The sequence below is a fragment of the Nestor notabilis genome, unplaced genomic scaffold (assembly GCF_000696875.1).
Source record: "Nestor notabilis isolate BGI_N333 unplaced genomic scaffold, ASM69687v1 scaffold13597, whole genome shotgun sequence".
Lineage (NCBI taxonomy): Eukaryota > Metazoa > Chordata > Aves > Psittaciformes > Psittacidae > Nestor > Nestor notabilis.
The window spans coordinates 2,377-12,874 of record NW_009936123.1 but is presented as its reverse complement, the minus strand read 5'-3'; the positions used below and the strand labels follow the sequence as shown (position 1 = coordinate 12,874).

Genomic DNA, 10,498 nt, shown 5'->3' with positions numbered 1-10,498 from the left:
AAGTTTTGAGTGTTTTGCTGAGTTGGGTCTTTTTGCAAGTCAATAGCAGTGCAGTTAATTGTAGGAAGGAAGGGTGGATGGCATGTGCAGTCCCATCCCAGAAGGCAGGAACCGTTTGTACGGGTGTGTGCTTTCTGCAATGAGATTTGGGAGAGGTGAGGCCTGGGACAACAACAGCCATGATTGCAACCTGCTGCAGATGTGATTAAATGTGTGATAAATTCTAACAGGTAAGGAAGGGTTGCAGAAGCTTGCTTTGAATGGCTAGAGGGCACTTTTGACATTCCTTAGTTCCTTCTATATTCGTTCATCCCAGGAATCAGTCTGGCTTTATATCAGGTGTTAGTATACTTTCTGTTGCCCCCTGCCCAAGTTTGAATAGAAATTGGAATGAAACACTGCAAATTTGGGTGATAAATTAGCAAGAATTACTTGATCAGCTGCTTCCAGGGTGTGCAGCAAAACCAGCAATTTTACTTGAGAGACACCAAATTTCATCTCCTGTAAGAAAAAGAACACGGAACAGAGCTTTTTGGCAAATAAGTATCACAAGGTGATCTAAATTTTCTGGTAAAATGGTCACATTGGGGTAAACTTGAAACTAACACCTCTGAGAAGTGTGAAAGCCAGTTACACTGAGTGTGGAGAAATCCATCCTAATATGCTCAGCATGGTGATTCCTGAATGCAAGGAGCCTGTGTCCAAACAAGATCTGAGACACTGTATTTTAAAAAGGCTCATAAAATTACAGTACACTTACAAACTCAATAGTAATTTGGAGATGGTGGTGGTGAAGGTTGTTGTTAGAATAGAGCCCTGTTCTGGAGTTCGCACTCCTTGAATGATACGGAAATGACACTGAGAAGTTGAAACACAACCACAGAACTGAGCCACAGGCTGGCAAGTGTGACAATTACAGACTTCCATTTGCAGAACAGATGAGTGAAAGGCAGTTTATTTTTTTTCCACCCCTTAGCCACAGAAATCTGGAGCATGCAACTCTCCAGGTTTTATTGCCCGAGGTAGCTACCAGGAGTGTTTGCTCCTGCAGCCCAGGCTTTGATGGCAGATGTGGACTTAGGCATCCCAGTTCCTTCTCTCTTCCCCCAACACATGCCTGCCAGCCTCTCGCCCTTCTCATGCTGTGTGGTGAGTCAGCCCAGCACGGTCTGTGAGCTGGGCTGGACAGGGCTTCAGTGATCAGGCACGGAGACTTCCAGTCACTGCCTACAACAAAATGAACGCGTGGGTCATATCCCAGCCGCACTGGTGATAGTCCAGGTGTTGCATCAGCTGCTTCTGGTGGCGGTGTGTTAGAGAGGGTGACCATTGGCACTATCAGGCTTTGAGCCTTCCTTTCTTTACTTTAGTAAGCGGACCAAGAAAGCATGAGTGATGTCTCTGTTGTACCTCTCCAGGCTTATCTGTGGTTTCTGCTGGCTAAGTGATTACCTGGCACTTTTCTTTTACTATTGAGATTACCTAAGCAAAACCAGCAAACTATGGAGTATTCATAGAATGGTTTGGGTTGGAAGAGACCTTAAAGATTATCTAATTACAACCACCCCTGCCACCTTCCACTGGACCAGGTTGCTCAAAGCCCCGGCCAGCCTGGCCTAGAACACTGACAGAGACAGGGCAGCCACAGCTTCTCTGGGCAACCTGTGCCAGTGTCTCACCACACTCACAGTAAAGAACTTCCTAATGTCTAATCTAAATCTTCTCTGTTGCAGTTTAAAGCCAGTCCTGTCACTACATGCCCTTGTAAAAAGTCCTTCTCCAGACTTCTTGTAGGCCTCTGTTAGGCACTGGGATCTGCTCTAAGGTCTCCCTGGAGCCTTCTCTTCTCTAGGCTGAACAACCCCAGCTCTCTCAGCCTGTCTCCATAGGAGAGGTGCTCCAGCCCTCAGATCATCTTTGTCCCTCCTCTGGACTCACTCCAACAGGTCCACGTCCCTTGTGTTGGGAGACCCAGAGCTGGATGCAGCACTGCAGGTGGGATCTTGAGAGCTGAGGGGGAGAATCACCTCCCTCAACCTGCTGGTTGCATTCCTTTTGATGAAGCCCAGGATACTAATCCCATATTAATTCCATTAATTCCAGCATTTTAATTCTATGTGTCTCTAAACTGGTGGGATTTTCATAATCAAATCATCTGCATATGATTTGGTGAGGGACCCACAAGCTAAGGAAAAGTGGGTCTTTTCTCGGTGGGCTTAAAGCTACAGTGCTCCATAGTGGTAGGAAAAAAAAAAATCACAGGGCTTTGCAGGTGAAAAAACCTGACAAATTTGAGGAAACTTGCCATTTAATTAAAAGGCTTTGAGCTGTTTTGGGGGTTGGTATTATCTACAGTTCCTAATGAATGCTAGCTTGGTTACTAACTTCCTCATACAATTCAGCATCTTGTACATCATTAAATAAATATTGTATGTGCAAATACGACTTGCTACACAGTAAGCCTTCAGCAGATCTTCATCTTTAATATGTTCTAATGCCTTGCTATCAAGGTGCAGCACGGCTTTGGGAGTTTCTAACCGTAATCTTTGAAATGTTGACCCAACTTAAACAGCGAGAGTTGAACAGTTTGTACCTGTGGGCAGGAAGCAGCGCAGGCACGCGCTGTGCAGTGAAAGTTAGCCTTGCTTCCCCAGAAACTTCTCTGCAAGAACCCATGTGATGCAATGCCTCTTCCCTGAAGGGTGGGGAAAAAAAATCCAGAAAGTCCCTCCTGCCTGGCTGAGGGGGTTTTCTTCTTTTTATTTCTTTTTTATCTCTTGTGGTGTAGTTTTTTCCGTGTGTGTAGTTATTTTGCCAGTCTCCACCGAGCTGGTGAAGGGCTGTCCTGCTGCGCACGACACACGAGGACCTAGGTCCCTTCAGCTGGGAAGGGCAATGGCTGGGGAGGGGATCTAATTTCAGTTGCCAGTGACGCAAAGATTAGCAGAAAAGAGGCTTTTCTCTGAGGCTCCCAATTAAAGCTCAAAGAGCAGCTGTCAGAAGTTACAATGGGGGTATCCCACCTGGACACCTGGGGGAAACCTCATGCTGGAAGTGGTTAAGTGTAGGATAAAACTGCCATTACCCATGCTCTGAGCATTAGGCTGGACTGGATGACCTCCAGACCCCCCTCAAGACACTTTTTCTGTTAGTCCATGATGGCTGCTTAGAAGAGTAAAAGACTGAAAACTGTGGCTCCAACTGACAATAGTCTTTTAGTCCAGAATTATATGAACCACCCGTTCTTTACCATCAGTTCATGTGAAGTGACACACATGAGAGAGACTTGTCTGGCCTTTGCCAGTTACTAGAAGTAATCTCTATGTGCTTTGGGAGTTTCTCCCTTCCTTCATCTTCCCACACCCTCATTCAGGTATGTAAGCGAAACCCACCCTCACATCCACTGCAAATATCAGAGACTGACACCTTAAAAGCCAAAGGTGGTGGTGCAGAAGCAGATCCAGGGTTAAGTTTTCTCCTCCCATGGATGGGAAACAGCTTTTTCAAGGGAAAAAGAAAAAACACAAACCACCAAAACCAATGAGGTGGTGCTACCAGATTGGATGAGTCAGGCAGCTTCCAGCAACAATGTACTTGACTTTCACGTCTGTGTAGCAATATCCAATCCCCAAGAGAAAGATATCTGCTTACCCAACATTCAGATAGGTTTTTATTCCAGGAACAGAAAATTCACATGCCCGCAGTTCTGTGTCAGTTCACTGAAACATCAGTACTGCTGTTTCACAAAGGTTTGGATCAAAAAGATGCTTCAGAGTATGCTACTTATGTGGACTCTGCTGGGGAAAGCAATTTTAATTTTCCATTTTTTCATAAAGTGCTGTTCAGAGTATTCTTAAACAATATAGTTTTTTAAAAGTTCTGATTCATATTTTAAATAGCGTTGCAATGCACATCATCTATAGTGTTCGTCAATTGTTTAAGTTTTTAAATGTACTATACACAGATTTTGTGAAACTCAAGATGTGTATGTATGAACGTGTCTGTATATGTGTATGTGTAGCTGGTACTTGTTTGACTGCAACAGCTTTTACAACACTAAGCACTGAAGAAATATGAGTGAAGTTGATAAGTGGGACCATGTTATGGATGCTAATAACCTGGGGATTACCAGCGGCTGTTTCAACGATCACAAAAACTATCTGAAGAGTTACCAATTACCTCAGAGTGCCAAGCCCAACTGCAGATAAAGAGCTATTAGAGTGTGGCATGTAGGAAACCCTGAGGTTTTCCATGGGATAGGTGTTTCTTTCCCTGTTTCACCACACGGCAGAGCCTCCTTTTTCAAGCGAAACCCATCAGCACCGGGCGGGCTGGCTTTCAGTGCTGCGTTCGTAGGAGGAACCACCATCAACAGCAGTTCTGGCGAAGCTCCATGCTTCAGCTCCTTACAATGGGCTCTTACGCGGCGTACAGGAAGGTGTGTTGGTACAATTCAAGTAAGCAAATACACAACCTATGACTAAACTTTGATAATCTTTCAGTCTGGTGATTGGTTTATAAAAGTTCCTTATTCCTGCACTTGAGCTCATATAACGTGATGAAATACCAATTACATTTGGTGTGGGGAACTACTTAAAGGTCACTGAATTTTGAAAATGTGTTTGGGAAATGGATAGATGAAAAATTCCCAGTTGGTGATGGCAGGGTGGCCCTTCTGCCTTCTACTTCCGTTTTGGTGTGGGGTTTTTTTTATGCATTTCTTTTCAGTTCTTTAATTCTCTTAACGGGGTTAACTAGTTAATTTAAAGCTACACAGCTACTGTTTGAATATATCTGCTGAAGGTTCAGTGCTTGGATAATGAGATACAGGTGATCAGCCAAACTGAGAGTACATGCTCATGTATCTGACTGAGGACAGCTTCTTGATTAGATGATGATCAATCTGCTGAGTATAACCAGTTGCCTTTAAATAAAAAAATACCTTCATTTGAACCAGAACTTGCACTTTTATGACCTGACAGGTGTTTTGCCTGCAGCTTTTCCCAAAATAAAGATGACTGTTAGGCAGATTTCTGTTTCTGCAAACAGGTAGTGTTTATGTCCATTATTTCTTTGCTGAGTGTTGTTACGTAGTGCTGCACTACAATTTTTTTCTCTTCTTGCTTGTCAACATGAGGTTGCAGAAGGAGAATGCATCCTGACTTTTGCCCAGCTAGAGCGATGCGTGAGTGGCAAAGTACATGTGGATGTCAGTACTGGCGATCTTTCGGGGAGAGAAGAGTGAGGAGCAAGGCTAGGCAGGAAGGCCAGCAGGCTCCCAGCTGCCAGCAGAGGCACCATGTTCTCCATCAGCAACCAACTGACTGAGATTTCCATACATCCCAAGAGCACAAAATCTGGCTCCCACCGGGCAGGCACACATGTGGCATTAAAGCATTTACAAACACAAAGCAATATTGCTTTCATCAGGGAGCCCTGGCATCCCCACCTCTGGGGTCAGGCTCACAGGGATGCACCTTTTTGAAAGGCAGGATGTGAAGGACAGCTGTGCTTAACACCACTATCTGTGCAGGCAGTGTTGTGGCACACCTGCACTAGTCAGGCATATGACTCCTGGCAGTCTGAAAGTCCAACAGAGTGGCACTTTGGCCTGATGGGCTGGGCTTGTCCCCCTGCTCTGCGGCACCCTCCCAGCATCTCTCCAGCAGCCGGCATGATGTGAACATGGTGCCCAGCAGTAGCTGGCAGCAGCTTCATGGCCCTTCATTCCTCTAGCGACATATTCCTAGATGACATCCTTCTGCAAATACACCTGCAAACTCCATCCGTCTGTGCATCACCTGAAGACAGGCCACCAAAGCAGGTGACATCCCATGGGTAGGTCTTTTACATGGTTACCACAAAATTTCCTTCTTCTTCAGCTCAGAGTGACCAGTGAGCTGAAACATACATTTAATAAATAAATAAACAAATAAATAAATGAAAAATGAATGCATGTACGAATGAATAAATATCTTAGTGTGGCAAGCAAGTGATCGTGTGTGACAAATTTACAGGATAAAGTAATATTGCCAGATATCATTTGGGAATTAGTGTCTAAAAACAGAAAAAAGGACCTTTTTCAGGGTGGTTTTCTTCATAATTAGTTCCAAACTTCAGTGTCCACAGCTGCCAAGTCAGAACAATAGCTGATGCTTAATTTAGAGTAACTCATACGTTTCTCAGCTAAATTAAAAGAAAGCAAACCAGGCATTTTGGGAACTGCTGAAAGGGGAACTGGAATGTTTAACAATTACTTCCTCATAAGACATGCCCACAAGAGAGATGCTCTTTAGTCATGGAGCTGCTCTCCTAAGGATGAGTGGGATCACATTTTCCTCCCTCTGCTTACTGGTATACTTGCTTCAGGAGAACATAGCTAGTAAGTAAAGGCTTTCTGCTCTTTTCCTATAGGGTGGGTGGCTATGGGTCTGTTACTGAATCTATGGATGAGTCAAGAAATCTCTGGATCTTTCAGTGGTTTCAAAATTCCAGTCACTTCCGAATCAGTCTGTTATTTTGTCTTTCAAGGCTCTGAAATGCAGATAAAACAAGCATATTGAGAATTAAAATTATTCATATCTGTATTACCAGTTTCAGTTCAACTCCTGCAAGTCATACCTGATTATGTTATATGCCAGGGATAAAGCTGAAATCATATGCGTCATGAAACAAAGCAAAACATTAGGATTTGGGTACTTCAAAGAGATTGTTAACTGATTTTGCCACGACTAACCATTGCAGTTTGAAAACAGATTATCTTTGAAATTGTCAGACAGCTTTTTCTTGTAGTGCAGACTGGAAAAGCAGTGAATCTCAGGTTATTTTTTATTAGGCAAGAGCTGATAAACACAGCTGTGGCAACATAGCTATAATCCCTGCAGGTTAATGCTGACATGTGGAGGAAAGAGCATTCAATTGTAAGTACCGATGGGGCTGCTTACTGCAAGCTCTGTGAACTGATCCGAAGGGCTTGTTTCCTGGGGTGTCCATCAGGCATCTTTTGCAGTAGTAAACTCGCTAAGGAAAAGTTAAAAAGCAAAAACTCAAAAAAACTCCACAAAACTAAACCAGATAAAATCACTCTTTTCATAATACTAAATATGTTTGTTCTGTAACTGTTAGATCTGGTCACTGTGATTTTGACAGTTTTGAACATGCCACGAAGTCAAATAAGCTGTAGTAATACCTGCTGCTTTAGATACAGAGGTTTGTGTCTGTGACAAGCATGTTATATTATCATTCCTTATTTATTATTTGCAGCAATTTTAGTTTTGGAAAACCGAGACCTGCAAGATTCAATTAAGCCACAAAAGGTAGAGTTTCGCTCGTTAAACTTCAACAACACTTTGCATTGGCAGCCTGGGAGAGCCAGAGAGGCAAGAGACACAGTCTACTTTGTGCAGTATAAAGTGTAAGTACAGGGGGAACTCCAGCCTCCTGCTGGACTGGGGCCCATCCGTGCTTGGCACATCAAAGGGATTTCCCAGGTGTCACAGGATATTCTCCCCATACCTGGAGAGAATATCCCATGACCTGGGGAATGGCCACATCCTGCTCGGCTGCCAGGTCTCGGTTGTTGCTGCGCTTATCAATAGCTCATAAGGTGCAGATGAACAGACCAAGGCAGGCAGGGAACAGGCACCCCCAGCAATACACTCTGCATCCCCATTGCAGCACAGAGTTGCAGGAAAATGTACTTTGCAGAGGACTTCTGGAAGTCACTGGGTTCAACTGCCTTCCTGAAGCAGGTCTAGCTAGGTCAGGTACTTCTGCAATAGGACATTTAAGGTATTTTGGTGGCCCCCCTTGCCCACAGTATTGCTGCAGGGTGCCTCACATGGCAAACTTGAGGCAGTGCTGAGGACTGGTTCTCAGAGGAGATACTTTCCAGGCACACATGGTGAGCACCCAAAATCCCTATTGCCTTTGAGAAACTAGCTGGTGGAAACTGGCATTCTGCCCACCGTTGAACACACTGGCTAAGCCAAAGCTCGCCCGCCTCTCCCAAGGGGCAAGTGTGCAATGGCTTCCTGCAGGGCTGGTGACCCATGTCTCTGATCTAGGTTTCTTTCAGAAAAGACAGAAACCAGTAGCTTCGAAATGCCCCTGAAATCAGTCTTCCCTCTTGTCAAATTGAAGGGAGTTCATTTCCATTGGAGAAGGCTTGTCAGTACTGCCAGGTTAAAACAGACATTTAAAAATCTGTGTGGACTTAAGACAGCGGTAGCTATAGCTTACATCCTTCCTCCTCTTTCTACACAGATATGGACAGAGCACATGGCAAACCAAAGCTGACTGCTGGGGGATTCAAAACCATGTCTGTGACCTAACAAATGAGACTTCTGACATCCAAGAGCCTTACTATGGCAGAGTGAAAGCTGCATCGGCTGGCGTTTATTCCAGCTGGAGCCTCAGCTGCAGGTTCACTCCCTGGAGAGAAAGTGAGTGAAATCACATGGGTGTCTGAGAAAGTAACTGGATTTTCAGTGGCATGAAATGTGTAATTTTTGCTCACAATTTGCAAACATGAGTAATCCTTTTCTAGCCACAAAGACGTGGCAAGTCAATAGCTCTCAGGTGGAGTATTGTGATAAAATGATTTTCCCCACACTTGAAAGCCAACAAATTATGGATAAGTAGCCACTTATCAATAATTAGGGGATCAGAAGTGCCTGGCTCCCTTTAAGTCAACCTCTTTCTCGTGGAACTACACAAATTATTTTCAGCCATGTCTGAGCTTCTAGAAGAACTGGACATCAGGTGGAAAAGAAGGAAATGTTCTCTGCTTGGGGAGAAAATGAAGAAGAGAACTGAGAGCTGTGTGGCCACCATTCTCACATTAATGTGCTTTCCTGACTGCAGTGTGTTTAGAAAGGACATACACAAAAACTTGTAGTTAGTACAGTCATAGTATGCCATAGTATGTTAGAAATTGGAGGACTGTTAAAATACTGAATAGTACCAGCATACCTACCAGGAAGTTCCCCGTGAATTAATCAATTTTCCCTCACTGGTCAGTGCAAAACTGACTTCTGAATGTCAATGCACTTAACAGCCCTGAACTGCAAACTACCTTGAGCCTCCTGTACAGATGGCTCAAGGGGTGGGGGAGGAAATCAGGGCAAAGAATCCAAAGCATTTTCTTTGACCAGCCTGCAGTCAGAAACTTGCAGCATTAAGAGATTTCAAAAAGTTTGACTCAAAGAGAGATTTAAAACAGAGGAAAGTTCACCCCGAAAATAGTCCAACCAATAACCACCAAGAGCTAAGAACTTTGACAGTAAATACAGCATAGTATTTTGTTGATAAACAAAAGCATTAAATTGTTGAATGGATTAAAATTGTGTTCTGTGAAACATTATATGAATATAATGAGTGTAATTATATAAATATAATGAACTATAACTGTGTTCATAGCTTTTGTTTTTTATCTTAGCTGTGATAGGACCTCCAACGCTAGCTGTGGTTCATAGCAGCAGATCCATAATAGTAAAGCTCCAGGCTCCATGTTCTCCTTATAAAAGGAAGAGAGGCAGCAAGATACCAATGACAAATTATTATGATCTGTTATATCAGGTCTTTGTAATTAACAACTTGCTAGACAAGGTAAGTGCATATTCAAATCTGAACCCTTTACCACTGAAAAGCCAGGAAAGTATGGGCACACTATTCTTGTTTTACAGCTGAAATAGTCTTCTGAGATTCTGAGAACATTGATGACTGTACAAATATTTAAAACCAAAGTAGACTATTTATCAGGAATTGAATGTGATTGAATTGATTTGTAAGACCTCCCTTTATTTTTCTCCCTTAATGTAGTATTTCATACTCTAAGAGCTAGATTAAAAAACTGGGACAGGAGGGGAATTTTCTTTAAAAACAACAAATAAATTATTAATGCTATTGACTTTGTGCAAGTCCACATGCTGCTCTGCATCCTCTATTCTTATCAAACTTGACTCACAACACACTTGACTGGCTGTTTTTACTCCGTTCTGTCTGAAGCAACACAAGGTCCTGGTGTATGAAGGAAAACACAAGGTTATTAAATTAGAAGATTTGAGGCCCGGAGTCAGCTACTGCATCATGGCTAAAACATATGTGCCAATGCTGGACCGCAGCAGTGCCTACAGCAGCAGGCAGTGCACCATGCTGCAGTGACAAGACTGACACCTCTGCGACAGGTAAGAGGTTCATCACCAGTTGAAACTGGACATGACTCTGGAAGTCAAGAGCTATCCCCTCACCAAAGGCTGTTACTCTCCAAAAGGAGAAAGAAAGGTGTAGCATAAAAACTGCCATCTCATATGACAAATATTAGCCAGAGTTCTTACATCTTCTCAGCTGTTTCACACCAGGTAAGAATGATACAGCCAGAGAGATTAGAAGAATGGTGTGGATAATTATTTGCATGCTGGCATGGTCCTCAGAAACACCTCCCACTTCCCTATATTTACACAGTTATACACAGTATTGCTTTCATGGGTTTCTATTG

The 10,498-nt window shown here is 43.4% G+C and overlaps 1 protein-coding gene across 1 annotated transcript; it reads left to right on the top strand.

The window, feature by feature from the left end:
- Positions 1 to 6,270: 6,270 nt before the first annotated feature.
- IL22RA2 (interleukin 22 receptor, alpha 2) lies at positions 6,271 to 10,164 on the top strand. Its single transcript, XM_010018185.1, has 5 exons — positions 6,271 to 6,382; positions 7,264 to 7,414; positions 8,266 to 8,444; positions 9,440 to 9,609; positions 10,009 to 10,164. The coding sequence occupies exons 1-5, from the start codon at positions 6,271 to 6,273 to the stop codon at positions 10,162 to 10,164; spliced, it is 768 nt and encodes a 255-aa protein (XP_010016487.1).
- Positions 10,165 to 10,498: the final 334 nt, after the last annotated feature.